General features: G+C 50.0%; 1 protein-coding gene across 1 annotated transcript in view; it reads left to right on the top strand.

Moving 5' to 3' along the window:
- The window catches only part of WDR43 (WD repeat domain 43), a 489,892-nt gene that overhangs the window by 390,712 nt on the left and 76,862 nt on the right, over window positions 1-22,318 (top strand). Inside the window, exon 15 of the mRNA XM_069608719.1 lies at window positions 15,257-15,370. Coding sequence (XP_069464820.1) covers window positions 15,257-15,370 — 114 coding nt within the window. The remainder of the gene's footprint in view (window positions 1-15,256; window positions 15,371-22,318) is intronic.

The raw sequence follows: 22,318 nt of genomic DNA, 5'->3' as shown, positions 1-22,318 counted from the left end.
AATATATACAGTATATACAAATTGGAAGGTGGCACACAAGTTAAACGATTGCGGATCGCGAGAGGGTGGCTTTAGCACTTATCTATTTTGGCTGTCCTTCAGTTTGAGCCATGAAATTACCTTGGAACGGAAATTCAGGTAGGGCATGTCTACTCTGAGGTTGGGGGGCAGAGAGTTCCATAGTTTCGCTGCCTTTACCGGGAAACTATTACCTCCTATGGTGGCAAGTTTGTAATTTGGGACAGAGAGGCAATCTTTGTAAGCAGTTCTGAGTGGTCTTGCGGAGGCTTGTCTATGGAATCTGTTAGTCAAGTAGATTGGGGCAGCGTTGTTAAGAGATTTGTAAGTAAGTGAGGCCGTTTTTAGGAGAATTTTGTCTCTGGTGGAAAGCCAGTTATTCTGTTGGCTGAAACCTGATATATGCTCTCTTCTGGGGATGCCCAAGGCTGCTCTCAGGGCGTTATTCTGGAGGGTTTGTAACTTGTTGGTAGTAGCCTTGGAAGTTCCCAGGTAGAGGGCGTTGCAGTAGTCAAGGCGGGATAGAATGAGGGCTCTAGCGAGTGTAAGGCAACTAGTGTCTGACAAAAATGGTTTAGCTGAGCGGATTAATTTGCATGTGTAGGCAGATGAAGATGCCAGTGAGCTAAGTTGTCTTTTGAAGGAGAGGTTAGAATCCAGGTAAAAGCCCAGTGTTTTGACCTCCTGTCCAACTTTGATGTTATTCCCATCTATCATGAAGGAATTGTAGTCCGGGCTGAGTTTCCCTAGACTATGTGTTGTTCCCAAGATGATAAGCTCTGTTTTTTCATCATTCAGGCATAGTCCATGAGTGGCCATCCATGCCTGGATGATGATGTACACCCTATTCAGCAAGGCCAAATCCTTTCCATAATCTCCAGAAAGCGGAAGGAGGATATGAGTATCATCTGCATAGTTAGTGTAGGTGATACCGAGATGATCCAAATCATCGAAAAGGGGCTTAGTGAATATATTGTACAATGTAGGGGAGACGCAGGAGCCCTGTGGAACACCACAGGTGATAGGTATAGGGTCTGCTGCAGCTGTAGGCGAAAATACCCTCATGGTTCTTCCGTTAAGGAATGAGGTGATCCATGAGATGGCCTCGGGAGAGAAGTGTGCTGCTGTGTGGAGGTGTGAGCATAAGACAGAGTGGTCGACCAGGTCGAAAGCTGCAGATAGGTCGAGAAGGAGGAGCAAGGCAACTTGTCCTTTGTCCCTAAGTGTATCAATCTGAGCTTTCAGGTCGATGAGAGCAGTCTCAGTCCCGTGTTGAGGGCGGAACCCAGATTGTCTAGATCCTAAGAGGTGGTGTTCTTCCAGGTGTTTCTGTATTTGAACATACGCTACCTTATCTAAGATTTTTAGTAGGAAGGGAACAGTCGTTATAGGTCGGTAATTGGTGGGTATGGCTGGGTCGAGAGTAGGTTTTTTTAGTAAGGGAAGTACCCAAGATTGTTTTAGATTGCTAGGGATGGAGCCGGTGGAGAAAGAGGCATTGATCAATTTCGTGATGAAGGGTGAAAGATCGCGGGCAGCGTCTTTGATGAGCTGTGCCGGGCAGAGGTCTCCCTGGCAGTTAGATGGTCTCAGGGACAAGATGATTTTTTCCACATCGAGTGTGTTGACTTTAGTGAACTTGAAGCGCATGGGGTCTGTAGTTGTACACTTGTCCGGTTTTTTAGAAGGGGGCATGTCTTTTACGGTCTCTTTTTTGCTGGAGATTTTGGTTTGAAGGGTCTTGATCTTATTAGTCAGGGCATTCTGAATTTCTGAGCACCAGTTTTTATCTTTGGTGCAGGTATCAGGGGGTAGTATGGGAGTTTCAACTTCTTTGAGAATGGAGAAGAGTTCTTTCATGTTTGATTTGGCTGATGATATACGAGAGTCATAGGACGTTCGTTTGGCCACATATATTTCTTTTTTGTAGAGGGCAGATATTTTAGATAGATTGAATTTGTTAGCAGCTGAGGGGCATTTTTTCCAAGTGACTTCGCAGTTTCTCTTTTGTTGCCTCAAGTTTTTAAGGAATGGTGTGTACCATTTGTTAAGGTGTGATTTCTGTTTGCTCGGTTTGAGTTTGAGAGGGGCGATGAGGTCCAGTGCTGAGGCCATGGCTTTATTATATTCCTCAACTAGGATCTCTGGGTCCGCCATGTTCGAGAGTGTGTCGAGTTTTGGGAGTAGGTTCGGGATGAGTCTTTCTGCTGTAATGTTTTTCTTGTTTCTGGTGAGAATAGGTGGGGCTGTAGTGATAGGCAGGGGTGTAGGTCTGTCTGTGGTTAACCGGAACGAAACTAGGTGGTGGTCAGTCCAGATTAGAGGTGAGATATTGGTAATATTTGCTACGCAGTTGTGATCGGCCACCCAGTCGAGTATTCTACCTTTTGAATGAGTAGGGGCCATGGTTCTTTGTGTGAACCCTAGTTCAACAAGGGTGGTGCCTATAGCGTTGGATATAGGGTCTGCTGGGTCGTTGTAGCCTAGGTTAAAGTCCCCCAAGGTAAGGACTTGTGCTGAGGTTTTGAGGTTGCTAGTTAGGATAGCGTTAAGGTCTTCATCAAAGGTACCGATGGGTCCTGGTGGGCGGTAAATCAAATGTATGGTGAGGGTTTGGGTGTTAGTGAGTGGGACTTTGACTGACAAGTTTTCGCAGGATTGGACATTGGAAGGTGTAGCGAGTCTCATGTGTAGGCTGAGTTTATGTATAATGGCGACACCCCCTCCTCTGGACTTGGGGCGATCTTGCCTCAGGATGGTGTACTTGTCTGGGACTGCTAGCATAATCATAGGGCCTGCTGCAGGGTGTAACCAGGTCTCAGTGATGGCGAGGAAGTCTAGGTCGTCTTTGAGGATTAGATCTGCTATTTCTGTAGCATGTGCTACTAAGGATCTGGCGTTAATTAGGGCTCCCATGATTTTAGGGCTGGCTGTCTTTATGTTGGTAGTTGTGTTTTCAGTAGCGCTAGTATGGCGTTTATCTTGAATTTGTGTGCTCTGGCTATGGTGGGTGAGTAAGGGGTTAGAATTGAGGTTATGATGAGAGTTAGGGTTTTTAGTGTTAGGGTTAAGTTGAGGTAGCGGCTTTAAGGACTTTTGTATGGTATGCAGCGAGCGGGCCAATGGCTCGTAGATTTTGGCTAATCTAGCTCTGAGTCCTAAGTTCCTGTCTATGGTAGTGCGAGGGAGACTAGGTAGTATCTGAGGGTTGGCTAGGTCTGAGTGGGGTGGAATGTGGTCAGTAGGCATGGAAGAAAAGGGCATATTGGGCAGTTGAGGTGCCATATTGTGATGGCAAAGGTACAGTCAAAGATGCATTAGAACAGTTGTGGTGCCAGTGGTACAGTGAAGGACAGTACAGCAAATGTGATGACTGTTAGGGAGAATTCTCAGACATTTGCTAATTCCCTCTGCCTTAGAGACCCCCAGAAACTTTGCTGGATTTTGAGGACTTGATTCTTTTAACCTAGAGAGTGAGGCCCTTTTCCCCACTCTCTCATGTACTGATTTTTAACACTGTTTCTTTTGGGTGTGGAGTCTGAAAAACTCCATAGGCATCAGTGCAGTGGCACAGGTATGTCTTGTATTTCCCAAATGTTTAAATACCTTTTCTTGGCGAAACTGTTTCCAAGACTAGTAAAGTGAAATTGACTTTCTCCAGCATGGGGTCTGGCATGGATTCACATGCTCATGAATATTCCCCATCGTCAGGCTGGGAATCCTTGGTAAAGAAAAAATCAGTTTTGTTTCTGAAATGTCTTAACCAAGCACTTGTCTCTGGGTCATACTGCCCCCAGCCAATGACTGCCCTCGACCTAAGCCCCTCCTCCAGGAGCCATCTTCAGATTTTTACCGCACGTTCACGTGTTGGGAGTCCTCGTGCTGTAGCTCTCGAGCATTTATTGCGTATTGTCTTTTCAAAGAGTTTACGCTTTATTTTTTCGGTCAATTCGAGCATCAAGCTCCACCAATTCTACTTCCGATCAACAGGGACCCGTTTCGGGATTTTCTATGCTCCTCAAGGGTGAATTTTCATCGAATTACACTTCATGGAGGATTACGGAAGACCTTTTGAGGCCTACCCCGCTTCGGACATGGCCCAGGACAAAGGAGATTCGACACCTACTCGATCCAAACTGTTCAGGAACTGCCCAGGTTGTGGATTACCGAATGTCTTAAAGGAAGATGAACACTCCCAGTGCCTTGACCAACTTCACACCGACAAGTCGCACGTGGAGGACTGCGTTCTGTAAGAACATGTCCGCCCGGACAACGAAGGACCGTCTTACTCCGCTCACCAACTGGCTGGAGGGGTTCCACGGCTGCCAGGCAGGGCGCAATGTCACCGACGCAATCATCCATGAGCCAGCGCTTTGGCTCGGGGGGGGTGGAGAGGGGCAGTCGGGAGAACCCGGGTAAGCTTCCGGAGAAGCCCTGGTCGATCCCGACGGAGAAAGCCAAGGGGTGGGGGGGGGGCAGAGACTCCCCTCCCCCCTCTCCCCAAGGTCGTGAAGGCCCTGATTCACCCGGCGAAGGCCTCTATTGAAGGAGTCGTGGTGGCCCTGGCGAAGCCTGCGGAAGCTACCCCAGTGGTGACGACTTCAGGGCCTAGAGGTTCCCTGCCACCGCAGAGGGAAACCTCTTTCCAGCCTATCGAAGACCCCCGTGAAACCCTGGGACGAGAAAGGGGGGGGCACGGTAGCCCTAACAGACACAGATACCACCTCCGAGGATGAGCTGGCTGGCGTCACAGCTATCCTGGACAAGATTGAGTAGGTCGGGACCTATGGGAAGGATCCCGACGAGGCAGGCGAAGAGCAATGGTGGAGCCGCGAGCCGTGTAGGAAACGGAGGAGCCCCCCCGCGCCCCAGCTGTCGCTCCCATCGCAACCGATGCCTACGCCACAGGACAATTCAGGAGCAATCTTAATGACTTTGCAGACCCTGTGTACGGAGATGAGGACAAGGTTACCTAAGCACCCTGGTGGGAGGCCGGCTGGCGAACTTCGTCGGCATGTGGGAGTCCATTTCCAGCGACCATTGGGTGCTGGATGCCCTGGCCTATGGGCACACTCGGAGTTTCAAACAAATTGCCCCCATTTCACTCCTGTGGCCAGGAAAGAAAACCATGTTCCACAGCTGCTTCTGGAGGTACAAGCCATGCTGAGAAAGGGTGCGATAGAACTCGTCCCATAGAGGCTTCGGAGTATACTTGCGGTACTTCCTTGTCCCAAGGAAGACTGGCGGCTGGCGACCCATTCTGGACCTTTGGCGCCTCAACAAATACATCAAGGCCCCAATGTTCCGGCTGGTTACCCTTCAGCACATGCTGGGACAGCTGGAGGAAGGAGACTTCTTATCGTCGCTAGACTTTGAGGATGCTTACTTTCACATCCCCATACACAAAGGGCATCGAAAGTTCCTACGTTTCGTGGTCCATGGGCAGCACTACCAGTTCAAGGCCCTGCCCTTCGGGTTGAAGTCGGCCCCAAGGGTCTTTACCAAGTGCCTGGCACTGGTGGCGGCGCGGTTGTCCCTGCAGGGCATCCACATGTATCCCTACCTGGACGATCCGGGCAAAGTCAAGAGAACTCGCTGTCGACCACACAACGAAGAACGTCTGCCTGCTCAAGGAACTGGGATTTTCAATCAACTTTGCGAAGTCCCACTTGGTACTGTCGCAGGATGCCCTGTTCCTGGGAGCCAGACTCCACAGTGGTGCGGTTGGCTTCTCTGTCAGAGGAGAGGATGAAGGCCATCCTGGGCAAGGTACAACGGCTGTTGACCATGGAAGTGGCCAGGGTGAGGTCCATCAAGTCCCTGCTCGGCATGATGTCATCTTGCATCTACCTCATGTGCCTGTGCAGGCTGCTGATGGACCACTGCAGGAGTTCCTCGACGCCCCTTGGATGTAAGTGGTGGGGAGTTTCGAAGACAAGCTCTCCCTCAACAACTTTCCGTCAAGCGATCCAGTGGTGGGGCACCTGCGTGCATCTCACAGCGGGCACATGCGCGCATCTCGCAGCGGGCATGGACTTCCAGACCCCAACACACCAGGAAACTGACGGACGCCTCCCTGGAGGGTTGGGGAGCGCACAACAGAGATCTCCACGCAAGAGGCCTTTGGCTCCCGGAGAGGTCCCTGCACATCAATGTTCCTGTACACGTTCCCTCCGGTGCAGGATGATCCTCGTTGCACCGGCGTGGCTGAGGCAGATATGGTTCCGGGACCTCCTGGACTTGTCAGCGTCATCCCACCCCCCTACCCAGTCAAACTGTCGACGGACGCAGATCTTCTGGCCAGGGAAGGAGGCGACGTCCTACATCACGACCCGGGATCGCTGAACCTGCAAGCCTGGCTGCTGTAGCACTAGAGTTCGGAGGCTACGATATCCCGGCGGGCTGCAAGGAGGTACTTGCAAAGGCCATGGGGTCCTCGACTCTTAAGTGCTATGGACATAAGTGGAAGAGGTTCTGTCTGGTGCTGTGCACAGAAGATCAACCTTCTACGTATTACGGCCCCTCAAGTGCTGCCGTACTTGCTGTCGCTGGCCAAAGCGGGCCTGGCACATGCCTCCATCAAGATCCACCTGGCGGCTATATCCCGCTACAACAGAACTCTGGGGCTGTGGTCTCACCCCCTGGTAAAGGAGTTCATGAAAGGACTGTTCCGCTCGTTCCCGCTGGTGAAGGCCTTGGCCCCGGTGTGGGAGCTCAACGTGGTGCTGACCAGGCTCATGGGTTCCCCATTTGAGCCCTTGCATTCGGCACTGCGGAAGTTCCTATCGTGGAAGACGGCGTTTCTTGTGGCCATCACCTCCGCACGAGTGGGAGAGATCCAGGCCCTCTCCTGTAAATTCCACGAGACAAGGGTAGTGCTGAGGACGCACCCCTCATTCATGCCCAAGGTGCCGTCGGACTTCCATCTCAACGAGCCCTTGGTGTAACCGGTTTTCTTCCCGTCGCCTTTGTCGCTGGCTGAGAGGACTTTGCACTCGCTGGATGTGGCTAGAGTGCTGAAGTTCTACGTGGACCGCACAAAGAGTTTTCGGAAGACATCACAGCTGTTTGTGAACTTTGGACCTGTGAACCAAGGGAAGGCCCTCTCTAAGGCTTCCATTTCCAGATGGCTCTCCGGCTGCATCATGCAATGTCCCCGGATGGCAAACCGACCGTTGCCCTGCCGTCCGAGAGCCCATTCAACCAGAGCGATCACTGCAACTATGGCGTTCCTGTTTGGTGTGCACCTGTTGGACATCTGCAGGGCTGCTACGTGGAGGTTGACTCACACCTTCACGGGATTCTACAGCGTCGACCGGGATTCCAGGGAGGAGTCCAGAGTCGGCCAGGCAGTGCTGTGCAACCTGTTCGCTTGAAGGTGAGCCTGGTGAGGAGGTAAGAGATGCTTAATGTTGAGTTGTTTCAATCATTAATGTTGACACTTGCCACTTCCCGTGGTTGTGCATCTGTGTACTGCTATGTATTGTATTCATGAGCATGTGAATCCATGCCAGACCCCATGCTGGAGAAGGAACAAGTTACTTACCTGTAACTGTTCTCCAGCATGGATTCACATGCGAACCCTCACTCCAACCCCTCTGCGGCTCTGCTCTTGGTCCTACTGCCACTGTACGTGCTACCAAATCTGAAGAGGGTTGCTGGAGGAGGGGCTTAGGTATAGGGCAGTCGTTGGCTGGGGGGCAGTATGACCCAAAGACCAGTGATTAGTTTGTGAACTGCCTTTCTACTAATAACCAAACTGATTTTTTTCTTTACCAAGGATTCCCAGCCTGACGGGTGTAACGCTCACCTGATTCCCGTAGAGGCGCCGGTCTTGACTGGGCGTATACCGTATCTTCAAAGGTGATGTGTAACACACGGCTGGCTCTTTGGGCTGGACCTCTGTGCACTGTATGTCCGACTCGAAGGGTAAGATGTCTGCAGATAGAAAATATGGGATTAAGGAACTGGGTTATTGAATGTCTCTCTCTTCTTCCCTTTCTCTTCTCGGGTAGAACCCCAAAGGTTAACGCTCTCACCTTAGGTAAGTGAACGCTGTCCTCTCCATCTGCCTCGGGGCAGGGTGCTGTAACCAGTTTCTTCACTGGATAAGGGGAGCAGGCCTCTTGACTTCAGAGGACTGCTGTCCGTCGTTTACTGCACGCACGGTAAGTTTCGAGTAATTCTAATGTCTTTAGTAATGATGTTTCTTGTTTTGCAGGGTTCCGGCGATGGCGGATGACGGGCTGAAGTGAGTTGAAGATGGAGCCCGTGTGATGAATAGAAGCGCCTGGAAGCACGTAAGTAAGCGCTTGTTGCCTGCTTCACGATGCGCTCTAACTGTCTTTTTATTTTGCAGGTACAAGTTCGGAGCGGCTGCAGGGTGCCGGAATAACCACTGGGTTAGATGTGGAAAGGAGTAATGGCACGTGAGTATTAAAGTTCCCCAATGTCTTTAAACGCACCTTGTTTTGTCTTTCAGATGCGGGATGCAGCGCCGAAGGCCTCCGGAGCGTGCGAAGGGTTGGTAAGCTTTTGTCTTTCAGATGCCGGAATGCAGTGTGAAGACCTCCGGAGCGCACGAAGAGTAGGTAAGCCTTTGTCTTTCAGATGCCGGAATGCAGCGCGAGGCGTTGGTGACAGCCGATGGACCAGGTAAGTGAAGAGCTGTCACTGAAGACCGTAATGCTAACCTGTTCTTTCTTGTCTTTATAGGTGTTGCTGAAGACTGGATTCAGGATGGGAAGCCTTTTTCCTTAGGCCCAGGATCAGATGCAGAAGACACGATGAGCGTTCTGCTGCAGAGGATGCAGAATAACGCAAAGCAAGATTCATCCATCGGGTGTGGTTTAAATAGCCTCCTGTAGTGCTTAGGTGTCTCCTTCCACAGCCACGCCTAGGTAAGAAAAGAGTTCCTGCTTTCCAGAAGAGTTCCAGTGTTCTGAATCTAGGGAGTGGCTCCTGCCCCACCCCACAGGAAAAGTAGTTCCAAACAGAAGAGGATCAGAGGCTCAACTGGCAGGCAAGTAAGCAGCATGGTCTGCTGCAGGTAAGTCCACCCAAGCATTATGAGCCCGGCGCTTCCAGCGCTGGGACTGGGCATATTTATGAGCCTGGTGCCACTGGCGCCAGGACTGGGTCCAAAAGGTCCCAATTGGGACTGGTTGGCACTCGGAACCTGGGTTATGGATCTGCTTCCAAGGGAGTTGGGAAAACCCTGACCTTTTGGAAGCAGAGATCATGACAACGGGGGAATATTCATGAGCATGTGAATCCATGCCCGACCCATGCTGGAGAACCAGTTACAGGTAAGTAACTTGTTCCTTACTTACGTTTGTATCTTCCCTAGACCCAGCACATACTATCTTACAATAGGGTGCTGGACGGGTTACTTAGTATCCCCTTTGTCTAGCTTCTCATGTAACATTTTTGTTACCCTTTCCTCGCTGAATGACTAGTGGCAGTGGTTTACTTTTTACTATAATTGTGTTTTTAGCGCAGGTTGCGTTCGCAGCCACGGTAAAGCACCCATCGGTGCCATTTTCTGGCAAAATGGCCCCAGTCTTTTTTTTTTTTGCCATTTCTCGTTTGAAAGGTCCTTAAGCTTTGCTCTGCACGCCAAACCAGTTTGGTCCCTTTGTTCAATTTGCCTTTGGCGGGATTCACAAGTGAAGCCTGCCTCTGGCTCCAGGGTTTCTGGTTGGGGCAGGAAGTGAGGGAGGTGCCCGAAACCCCCTTTGCCTAGTCTCCTAGGAGACAGGAATGCACTCTTAGGTGATTGGCCGACTGGCTTTCCAGACAACCCCCCTGCTGGGTGACAGCTAGGTTGGAATGAATGGGAGAAACCTGCATAAAAGGAGAGGCTTTTTTGGCTTGTAAGGCAGAGTCGACCACTGAACGAAGGAACCGAAGAACTACTTGGAAGAGATGCCTGCTGCAACTCCTGGACCGTTGGTTTGCCCGGTGAAGCCCTGCTGCTGTGCTGAAACTCCCATTTTTTTTTCAACTAGAGAAGCCCTGCAAAGACTACTTCTCCCCTTGAGTTGGTCAGACCAATCAACTCCAAAGTAAGCCGACTGTACATCCTCTCATAGCTGGTTGTAATTCCACTTCCGTTGCTGTGGAACCGAATAGCCAGGGAGAGGGACACCAGGTTGTGTGGTTGCTTTTAAGTTGGCCAAGAGCTCCAGGAAGATCCTCTGGACTCCCAGGAAGTAGGACTGACTGCGCCTTCGCCACATCAACAGAATGCTGGACCCCAGATGCAAGGAAAGCCCATCTCAACAGCCAAGAGTCTGTGGTGGTGCTATTTGCTGAGACATGAGGAGCTGAAGCTGTGAAGTGCCACTGAATAGAAGTTGGTCCTTTTCTTTTGCCAACGGTCCCGTCGCGAGCCCTCCAGACGTCCTCCCTCTTGTTCCCACGACTGAGGTCCAGCAACACAGGATCTGCATAGCTGCACAGGAACAGAAGCCAGCTGGAACCATTTCTTCTAACCAAAGGTACTGTACAGTCTAAGAACTTATCTCTTGTTGTGTAGCCTCGCTTGTTCTCAGTGGAGACTTATCTTGGTTGCTTCTGTAGAGTTGCTAACAGCTTCTTTACCTCAGAAGCCTAATCAGCTTGTGGCCCTACTTTGATTTCTTCTTTTCTACAAAGACTTCTAAAACCTTGTGCAAGACTGAATTGCTTCAGCTCTTCTAGACTTTTGTCCATTTGACTTTGGCCTGGCTCCCTGAATGACTTCTTGCCTCTGACTGTGTTCGGTCTTCCTTCCAGGAAGTGGTTAACTAACTTTGTATCGGGGGTTACCAAAAGTACTTGCCTGCTTCATAATATTTGTGAGATATCTCTTGTTTTATTCTAATAATCTTTTACTCTTGCGTCCCTTCCCCTTCCCCTTTCCTCCATTCTGTATGGGTGTCCCTCGCGAGGGATGGGAGCCGGAACCTTTAACACCAGAAAAAATCTTACCCTTTAAATTTAGAGGCGCGGCCCTGGGAGCATGCGCTCGCCTGACTCCGCCCACCGGGCCACTGCTCTGTCCCCTTTTCTGTTTCAACGGGAACGGGCCGAATTCACCAGCACTACTGGGTTTGGCTTCGGCCATGTAATACCACGCGCTCTTCGCCGGATATTCTATCTTTTTCTTTCAATAGATACTTGGTCCTCTGCCACGCTCCTCCCCGGCGCATGTCGACGCCGCCATGCCCTTCGCCCCCGCTGCCTTGGCCCCGACCACGGCTGGAAAGGTTGTTCCGCGTGCGACGCACTGACTCCACGGGCACAGAAGAACAGGCTAGCTGGGTGGAGGGAGCTCTTCCAGAAGTCGCCTCCGTAGGACCTAAAGGACTTTGTCAAACATTGCTTGAGGCTGAAGGAAAGGCCTCTATTCACATCGCCCCCGTTAAAGGTGACACCTTCCCAAAGAAGCGCCTGACCGGGAGGAACCTCTTGGGTTCTAGCACCAGCACACGTACCGAGGCTAGTCAAGCTACTGGACTCACGGCTGAGGGGTCTTCCGGTGTCTGCGCTGAGGGACGGCAAGATTCTTTTACCGGGGTTACTCCCGAGGGGTAATGCCCTAGTACCGGCTCATGTCCGAGGGGGCGCCTTAACGCAGCACTACTGGCAGCTCTGCAGAGGGCAATACGCCTTCCAGGTCACAGCCTGAGGTGCGAGATGGACTTTTTGCGCCAACACCAAGTGTCTTGGACGGCGCTTTTCTGGAGAATTCTCAGAAATGTGATAATTCCGCCCACCTTAGAGACCCCCAGCAACTTTGCTTGATTTTGATGACCTGATTTTTTTTTAATCCCGGAGAGACCCTTTTCCCCACTCCCGTATTTTAATGTGATTTTTGAACTTTTGTTTCTTTTGGTTATGGAGCCTGACAAACTCCATAGGCATCATCTTTTACATGGTGCCCACCGCACTAGCCATTACTTCACCCCTCACAACCACTTTGTGTCTCCCATACAGTTCCCCACACTCTCACGCTGCCCACATTATGTTCCAAGAAGTCCACCAGTTTCCCTTTGAGGCCATCCTTAAAGACTTGGTCCATCAGGGCATCGGTAGGCATGCACCACATTGGGATGGGTGTGGGGCTCAAGGACCTCTCATGGCCCATTCAATCATCAGCGGCGAGTGGTCGGAGATGGATTGCCCCCATTTCCGACATCTGGGTCCTGCCCACAAAGAAGTAGTCTATTTCGGTATAAAGACAGTGAGGCGATGAGTTATAGGAGTAAGAGCAGCGTTTAGAGCTAGGGTGCAGGTCCCACTGCGCCTCTAGGCGGAGTCGACCAGTCCAGTAATTGGTCCCTAGCGCAATTAAAATACCCCTTCCCCATATGATAAAGCATTCACTGTGTTGTGCAATTTTAGTGCCAACCACATTGATGTGTGTTGGAATACCGTGATTGGGGAAACGGGAGAGGATTGTGCACACTTAAAGTTGGTCTATATAGCCCCCACAAGATTAAGTACCTTCCTTCCTTATCCACTTCCTCCCCCATCTTGTGGAACGGCACACTGGGATGAAACCAAGTCAACACCCCCCACTAGCATATTTGGAGTATGCCCATCCTCTTGTCCGCCCCATCTCTCCCTAATCCGTGCAAGATCCTCAGCCGACAGATGGGTCTATTGTAATAATGCGATGGAGACTTTCTTCCCATTTATGAAGGACTTCACTTGGTTTCTGCGCAAATGTGCCCAATACCTGCACATTCCACATCAGTACCTTAATGTTGTACGCCATGTGGCTAGCCAATTCTGCATGCTTCACCCCTCCCTTGCAAACCCCCCAATTTCACCCAGCAGCCAATCCATAGCACCAGGATCCACACGCCTCCCAATTCTGTTGTCCCGCGCCCCACTGCTCAGCTCTCGTGCATACCTACGTGACCAGTCATGCAAGGTGTTCATAAACAACAATTGTACAAACAAAACTATAAATATTTGCCCAGGGATTGCAATTTGCAAGCAGCGCTCAGGTGCTACTGCACCACTGGGGCCTGTTAGGCAAAGTTTGTATGCCGTACCCTTTGGGACAACTACACACAACTAGGACTACAGGTCTAAGCAAACCAACCTTTGAAACACTTGTCTATAGGCACGTTATAAATGCCAAATCATAAATCTGTACCACAGTTTTGGTAGCGGAGCTGAGCAGCCAAGCTTATCTCAAGAGGTGAATGTGAGCAGTAATGTTACACAGAGGTCTACAATCACAAGTGTTCAAATAAACTTACACTCAAGGTTTCTTTGGTAAATACTTATTAATTTATCTGTCAGTTATAAAACATTCATTAGAAGGAGGCAATATAAACACAAATATACTTCAATACTATCTCTGAATACTTTTTAAGAGGAGTGAAAGGCAAAGATTATTAGAACATCAAAGGTTACAATTATTCTTAGACAGTGCAAATACTTTGAGTTCACCAGAACAGTCAATTCAATAGGCTAGGCCAAAGTCAAGGGCTAAAGTCTTGGATAGGATAAAGCGGTTCTGGTAAGTAAATGGTAAAGTCTCTGCACAAGTTCTTGGAAGTAGTTTGTAAAAAGATGAATCATATGTTGGGTCACAAGCTGATTAGGCCTGCGAGTTGTGAAAGTTTCAAGCACTTTCACCGCAAGAGGCAAGTACTGTCTTAATTCACTCTACCTTGCAATGAAGAAAAAGATGCAGCTGAAGACTTCTGTTCCTGGCAGTTCCTGCAGATCTGTGTTCCTATGCCTCAGTCGTAGGGACAAGAGGGGGGGCGTCTGGGGACTCCTGCAGTGGGACTGGTCCAAAAGCTAACACTTGTCAAACTTCAATTTCGTTGGCTGTGAGGAAAGCACACAAACTGGTGTCCCTCTCCCTGGTTCTATGGTTTCCTGCAGCAACTCTGAGGAAATTCAACCAGCTCCGAGATTGTGTCCAGGTGGCTTACTTGCGAGTTGATTGGTCCCACCAACTCCAAGGAAGAAGTTGTCCTTGCAGGGGCTTCTCTATGGAGGTGAACTTGACGATTTGGACCTGCAGCAGGGCTTCACCGGGCAAACCAACAGATCAGGAGTGAAGCAGCCATCCTCTTCCAGCTCTTCATCGGTTCCTTCATTCCAGTGGTCGACTCTGCCTTCCAAGCCAAGAGACTCACCTTTTATTCAGTTCTCTCCCATTAATTCCTGCTTAGCTGTCACTCACCCAGCAGGGTGGCTGTCCTTGCCAGCCAGCCAGCCAATCACCACAGAGTGCATTTGGGTCTCCTATGAGACTAAGCACAGGGAGTTTCAGGCACCTCCCTCACTTCCTGCCCCACACTTGAGCGTCAGGGGCGGTCTTCACTCCTGAAGCCCACCAAAGGCGAATGAACAAAGGAACAAAACCTGGTTTGACACGCAGAGCAAAACTCTAGAAGGACCTTTCCACAAAGAAATGACGAAAAAAGACTGGGACCTGTTTTTACAAAGGGGGCTCAGACACCATCTTGAAAAACATGGTTCCCACAATTTAACGCTACCTGTGTTCGCAATCAGGAAAAATCATGCTAGTTCGCTGTAAAACCACTCCCACCAGCCATTTGAGAGGAAAGGTTAGCATTTGACTGCTACATGAGTATCTAGACACGGGGGGGGGGGGGATACAAAGTAACCCCTCCAGCACTCTATTGTACTTTGGGAAACAGTAGTTTATCCCAGAGAAGGTACTTAAACCTTGGGAAAGCCTGAAAAGGTTTCCCTGTGCCACTGCACTGAGGGTGCTGTGACACACAAATGAAAAGAGGATGCCTATGGAGTGGGTTAGATTCCATAACCAAAGAAAACACACACAGAAAACATTTGGAATTAAAAGTACAAAGTTCAACAATAGTGCTACGGGGTCTTTAAGGTAGAGAGGAATTGGCACATTTATGAGAATTCTTCCTAACCTAGACCCAAGAACCTGATATGCCTGTAACCTATCTTCACCTGTGACCAGCGCCTTCATGCCTCCTGGGTTAAGTGCCCTTAACAAATGCAAAATAAATAAATGTACAGATCGTGATGTGTTGCTGAATGTAGATTTGGATATAGCTGCATTCTGTGCTGTAATGTGGTAGAATGATAGATCTGTTAAGCGGGTAGCCTATTGTGCGCTATATGAGCAGCCAAGCCACTGCTTTTATTGTATTGATGTATGGAGTGGAGGAGGCTCCACTCCAAAATATGGACTTTGAAGTTTAATTTACCTTTTACCCTGTAGTTACCAGATTTGGTGCCAAGGTTGGGAACGCTATACCAGTTAATGGAGTGCAGAATCCGAACTTTGCAGAAACTATCACGGCTTCACGGGAAACTCTTCCTACTCATCACACAGGTGAGCAGACTGTGCTCTGTTTTTTGATTGTTGATTTGTATAGGTGGAACACATTGGTCATGAGTAGGTTTTATTTGAGACCATTCAACCTAATAGTGCCTTGATTCTTATCTGCAGTCCCCCTTCAGCCATGCTGATTGGATATTGGCTACTGTCAATTAGGATGGTGCTTTAGAGCAGTTAGGGAAATAATGCTTCATCCCCTCTCCTTGAGACCACCAGCACTTTTGCTGGACTTCTGGACCATTTTTCTTGATATCCTGAATGAGTAGAGCCTTATTTCACTCATTCTTATGTGCTCTACATTTTGACACGATGTTCTGTGTGTTAGGACAGTTTTTCTGAAGTCCGACTAAGGGCCTAGTTAAAGCCATTCAACTGAGTGTTGGGTAAAAAATGAGTGCAGTCCAACTGGTGTGGGACTACACAAGACTTCTCTATTGTACTCTGTCCCGTCCCCTTTCCTCCATACTGCATGGGCACCCCTTCCAAGGGACGCGAGATGGAAACTTTTTCACCAGAAAAAACCTTCCCCTTTTAAATTTAGAGGCGCACTGGGGTGCCCTGACTCCGTCCTCTGACACCACACCCCAGTCCCCTATTATGCGTCGACTGGAATGGTCCAAATTCACCAGAGCTCCTGGGTTTGGCTTCTGCCATGTCATTCCATGCGCAGATACTACTTCTTTCTTTTTTGTCTTTCTATCATTCAGGTACTCTGTCCTCGGGTGTCGCAATCCTCCCTGGCGCATGTAAACTTCTACAGGGTTCAGCAGGTGTCCATCCTGCGACTGGGTCTTTCTGACTAAAGACCGCCACGCTCTCTGCCTACGGTGCCTTGGCCCTGACCAGGGCTGGCAAGCTTGTACCACGTGCAACACGCTTTCCTCGAGGTTTCTGAAGAATAGACTAGCCAGGTTGAAGGAGCGCTTCCAGAGATCGCCTCCAGAGGACCTAAAGGAGTTCGTCTATTATTGATCCATGCCCAAGGTAGGGCCGCTCTTTTCCAGTGCACCTTGCAAGGGAGAAGCCTTCCCAAGGACTCGTCCGTGTGGTAGGGACCGCTCCGGTTTGGTACCAGCACAAGTACCAAGGCTGCATCAGCTACCGGCTGCCAGGCCGAGGGGTTGTTAGATCCTCCCGGTGACAGTGCTGAGGGACCAGAAGGTTCTTTTACCAGGTCTTCACCCGAGGGGCTATGCCCTAGTACTGGCAACATGTCTGAGGGGGCACCTCTATGCAGTTCTACTGGCAGATCCGCTGAGGGCGAAATGCCTCCCGGGTCTCGGCCTGAGGAAAGGTAGGATCCACACTGAAGAGTCCTGGACAGGGCGGCCCCAGTGAGACAAGCAACCCGACGCAGGCCCATGGAAGGCATCTCGACAAAATGCAATTGTGCCAGAAACTCCAGATATCCGTCCGACTCCGCTCCAAGCAACGCAGCAGGTGGAGGATCGTGTGTCAAGGTGGGACTGCTGCCAACCAGGTATGTGGACTACAGCTTACCCTTCCTTCACGCAGGGCAGGTCCCCCTGCATCCATATGGGCAGGGCACGCAACGGCTCCAGCAGCCCCTCGCTACCCCGTCAATAACGCCTACCACCAAACCAGCCTGTGAGGACAGGTTGTTTGAATGGTTCCTCAGGCTCATGAAATCTCCTCGGATGGAGGACATCCTAAGGGAGGCCATCAGGGACATGCTCCCATCAATGGCTCGTCCCCTCAGGCTCTGGTGCAGGCACCCTTGGCCTCTGTTCAGCCTCATGTCCATGCGGTTCCGCCCCAGCCTCTGTCTCCGGTGTCCACACCGCAGCCCCCGGCTCCCAACTCCCCTCCCCGGTCCCTGACCAACAGGACCCGCTGGTGGACACAGATGAGTAGGAGGACCCCAACATGCCATCTTCGGCCATAGCCTTCCACAAAGGTCTGGCAGTGCTGGCAGAGTACTTGGCCCTTCCTCAACCCGAGGTTCAGCAACCAGCAGTGGTGGTCCTCGCAGAAGTCCTCACGCTATGTCCTGCGACTAGAACGGGGATCCCAATGCAGAAGGAGGTAGTTGCCTTGGCCAATAAGGGTTGGCTCCAGCCCCATTCAGTCCAGCCGTTGAACAAACGCCTTCACGCTAAGTACAGGCAGATGGAGGGGAGGATACACTCTTGCTATCGGCCCATCCTCAGCCACACTCCTTGGTGATCGCTGCGGCATCACTATACTCCAAGCCTCAGTCATCCTCAGCCGCCTCCTCTGCGCCCCGCTAGGCAAGGAGGAAAAGCTCTTGGAGGCATACGGGAAGAAGCTATATTCCAACACGTCCTTGGACCTTCGTCAAGCCAACGCGGATGCCTTGTTGGCAGCTGTTTACCAGAGGCTCTGGCTGGAAATTGTGGATTTCCTCCCAGAGATTCCTGCGCAGAGCCAATCGTCATTCAAGGCAGGATTGGCTGAGGCCAAGATGGTGGCGTAGGACATCATGGAGTCCACTGTGGCCCACATTGACACCTTTGGTCGTGCCATCTGCATTGCCACGGACATGAGAAGAACGACCTGGCTCTGTGCTACGAAAATCAACCCGGATGTTCAACGCCAAAAACCGAAACGACCAGAACAATCTTCCAAAGGGAAAAATCCTTATTTCGAATGGATTGTGTCCTCCCACGTATTCCTCATCTTATGATATTTGTATCCTGCCAGCTTCGCTGCTTCGGAAAAAAAATTCTTGGCAGAGGGCTCTGTGCAAGAGGTCATGCCGTCTGTCCCTCAATGGGCTCTATACCGTGTCGATGTCACCATCAGTATAAATAACTAGTGTCACGCCCGTTTGTTTCATTTACGTTTTTCCTATTGCTTTGCCCTCGAACGGCACGCTTCGAAATTTTCATCAAATCTCATCTTATTCTACCCCTTCTAACCCCAAGACTGGGTTCAAAAAGTGTATTGACTGCGGATCGAGGATGTTGATCGCAGATCCTCACCCCATTTGTCTCTGGTGCCTAGGTTCAAACCATTGAACCGGTGACTGTGGCTCCTGTCAGTCTGACGGAGAAGGCCCTTTGTGAGAGGAAAGGTAAACTGGCGGTGGGGCGGGAAGCTTCTAAGGCCTCCTTGAAGGCCTCGTCGAAAAGACATAAAAAATCGAGCAATTCGAAAGAATCTCATCGTCATAGACACTCGTAAGAGATCCCAATCTCATAGTAGATTGAGGCGCTCTTCATCTTGCTCTTCAAAAAAAGTAAAAAGGAGACGTAGATCTCCCTCTTCATCATCCGATTCATCTACCGAATTGGTACGATTCGGCCAGTCGGATTCCCCACGAAAATTTTAGAAGGAAGATGATGGAGGTCTTTGAGAATGCGGCCTTGACCCCCTCAACGACGAAGTCTCAAAAGAGCCAGACCCCGGTCGCTCCATTGGACGACACAGGGAAGTCAGGAACTACTGTGGTAAAACCCAGTAGTATGGATGAAACTCGTAAATCTCGAGTCATCGTCGAAGATTGCTCATAGTGTTTCTCCGACACCATATAAAAAACAAGTCGTCAAACATCTGCGACTTAGTCGACGCCGACGGCTTCGACGTCGAAGCCAAAAGCGTCTTCGATGCCCGTGTCGAAGACATCATCAGTGTCCTCGAAGACTCCTTTGATACCATTGAAGGTTCCTTCGACCAAAACCTATGAACAAGACAGGAAATGTACTCCTTTACCAAAATTGCACTGTCTTCAATTTTTGAAGAAAGTGCCTCTGAAGGAGAGGAGTTTTCTCCTTTTGGAGAACAATATGGTACTAGAGGTCCCAGCAGAACTAATCAATCCAGAATCGAAAATGAGACGTCTGGCACCCTTCAACTCTGCTAGTGGCATTGATACATCACCTGAGCTAGAGTTTGCAAAACCTGACCCTGCAGAACATGTACAGGAGTTTAATGAATAGAGTGGTGGAATACATGGGCTGGGCTAGAGCCTCACCCACTTTTGATCAGCACGATATGACGGACATACTTTATCGGGGCCCCCAGAAAGATCCAGTCCTCCCCTTCCATAGGGCACTTCAGAGAACGGTGGAAAAAAACTGGGAAGTTCCTGACAACATTGCTGCAGTAAACAGTAATTTTCCTAAGAAGTATAGAACTTCTAGTTCTGATCCTGAATATTTAAACAGGCATCCTACCCCAGAAAGTCTGGTTATTAAAGCTGCAACTACTTCAAGACAGACTGCATATCAGTCTATTCCTCCTGATAGAGCGGATAAGAAGGTGGATGCTTGGGCCTGTAAAGTTTTTACTTCGGGTAGCATGGCTCTTAAGTCAACTAATCTGACCTGTACCCTGGCCAGGTTCACCCATACCCTGTGGGGCTGCATTTCGGCGATGGCTAATCATATTCCGGAAGGCCAGGAAAGGTAAGGCTACCTGAATATTGTCAAAGATGGAAAGGAGGCAATGATCTGGACTGGATACTGCTGATAGTATTAGCAGATCCATGGCTGCAAGCAGTGCTACGCAGATTGGCGTGGTTGAGGAAGTCGGGATTTGCACCAGATGTGCAGCCCAGCCTTCTCAACATGCCTTTTGACGGCTTGAGGCTGTTTGGTAGTAAGGCTGATGAAAGCCTAGAAAAACTACAGACCTCAAAAGCGGCAGCTAAATCTTAGTGCCTCCATGCGACAGCCCCAGAAACCCTGTTCGGGCTCATCTTCCTGGAGGGGTTGTTCTTTTCCGTACTACTCCTCTTTTGGTAGAGGAAGAGGACCGGCCTTTCAAAGAGGACATAGAAATATCACTCGTGGCGGACGAGGAAAGACTGCAAAGCCAACCTCAGGAACGGCATCTTTGCCCTCAGCCGCTCCTGCAGCCGCTTCCAAATCACTAAGGCCTTGTTTCACAAAACCGTGGTGGGAGGCACAATCTCTCAGTATCTGAAAGAATGGCTGGGCATTACCTCAGATGCTTGGGCACTGGAAACAGTAGCTCAAGGTTACTGTCTTCCCTTCCTAAAAAGGCCTCACGACCATCCACCGGGAACAAACTGCCAAAATTCCAGATCCACTGCTGTTGCAGGAAATTTTAACCCTGCTAGAGAAAGGTGCAATAGTACAGCTACCTGTAGCGGAGAGGAACAAGGGTTGGTACTCCCCATACTTTCTCATCCCAAAGGAGGATTGAGACCCATCTTGGACTTAAACAAGTTCCTCAGGAAGGACAAGTTCAAGATGGTAACCCTTTCTCAGATGCTTCAGGCTCTCCAACTCCAAGACTGGTTGGTGTCATTGGACCGTCAGGATGCTTACTTTCATGTGCCAATCCAGCTCAAGCACAAAGTACCTGAGGTTCGCGATTGGCATTTCTCACTCAGTTTCGAGTTCTGCCATTCGGGTTGACCTCGCCCCGAGGGTTTCACCAAATTGATGGTGGTTGTGGCAGCGAGTCTCAGGAGAGGGGGATTCACGTCTACTCCTACCTAGACAATTGGTTGATCAGAGCACTTTCTCCCGAACAAGCTCAGGAACATCTATCCATCACCTGTCACTTCCTTCACAAACTGGGCTTCCCTCAATTTCAAGGAGTCCCACATGATACCATCTCAAGAGCTTCAATTTATCGGAGCAGTTTTGGATACTTCCTCGGGCAAAGCCTCGCCTCCCGAGATGAGAGCTCTCCACATTCTGCAGATGGTAACAAAGTTCCAGAATGCCCAGCATCTGCCGACCTTCGATTTTCTGAGGTTGCTCGGCCTCATGGAATCCTGCATTTTTCTGGTGCCAGAGGCCAGGTTGAGAATCGGATCCCTTCAATGGGCCCTCAGAACTCGGTGTCCCCAGTTCTCGTGGAATATATCGGATCTTCTGCAAGTCTCGAGCACAGTTGCTGAGGATCTACTATGGTGGGCTTGCAACATCATCCTCAAGGGAGAATCTTTTTGGCAACCATGAATGGAGATAACAGTAACAGACGCCTTTCTGCCCTCTGTACTGGGAAAGAATGTCCTGATAATGACGGACAACACAATGTCCATGTACGACCTCAACAAGAGAGGAGGCGTAGGATCACTACCATTGTGCAGAGAGGCAATGCAGCTCTGGTTCTGGGCAATACGAGAAGGAATCTCTATCAGCAGTTCACCTAGCTGGAGAGCAGAACACAGCGGTGGACGCTCTGAGCAGGCAGAGCAGTCTCCCACGAGTGGGAACTAGCTCAGGAAGTCCTTCTGCAGATCGTCACCATTTGGGGAATCCCTCAAGTGGATGTGTTTGCGACCACAGTAAACCGGAAGTGCGAACAGTACTGCTCAAGGGAATTTCTTCCGAGAGGAGCACTAGGAGACTCATTCGTGGTGGACTGGAAGTTCCCACTGCTGTACGTGTTTCCTCCAGTCCCTGTGAGTCCGCAAGTAATCAGGAGGTTGAGAAAGTTCAGGAAAACCATGATCCTAATTGCCCCGGATTGGGCCAGGAGGACGTGGTACCCGGACCTTCTAGACATGTCCATCTGCCCTCCAATACGTCTTCCGCAAAGAGAGGATCTTCTCTCGCAAGAGGACAGTCGGGTTCTCCATCCAGAAGTCAAGACACTCGACCTTCACAAATGGTTTCTGAGAGGTTGAGATGCAAGGATTGGGATCTTCCGGATGACCTAATGGAGATTTTCCTGTCGGCCAGAAAGCCAGCAACAAAATCTTTGTACCGGTGTCTTTGAACAAGTTCAGTAACTGGTGCAAAGATAAGGATTTAGACCCTTTTCAATGTGGCACCCCTATGGTGCTTTCTTTCCTATTGCATCTAGCCAATCTGGGGCTCCAGATCGGAACAATCAAAGGATATCTAGCGGCGCTGTCCATTTTCAAGCGTTCTTCGGAAGAGGTTTCTTACTTCAAAATTCCATTAATACAATTCTTGAAAGGGCTCACTAATGTGTACCCTCTAGTCCCCTTTCATGTCCCAACTTGGGATTTAT

Source organism: Ambystoma mexicanum, chromosome 4q, assembly GCF_040938575.1.
Source record: "Ambystoma mexicanum isolate Mex_15411 chromosome 4q, UKY_AmexF1_1, whole genome shotgun sequence".
NCBI classification, from domain to species: domain Eukaryota; kingdom Metazoa; phylum Chordata; class Amphibia; order Caudata; family Ambystomatidae; genus Ambystoma; species Ambystoma mexicanum.
The sequence above is the reverse complement of the archived record's forward strand: the minus strand, read 5'-3'. Positions and strand labels throughout refer to the sequence as shown.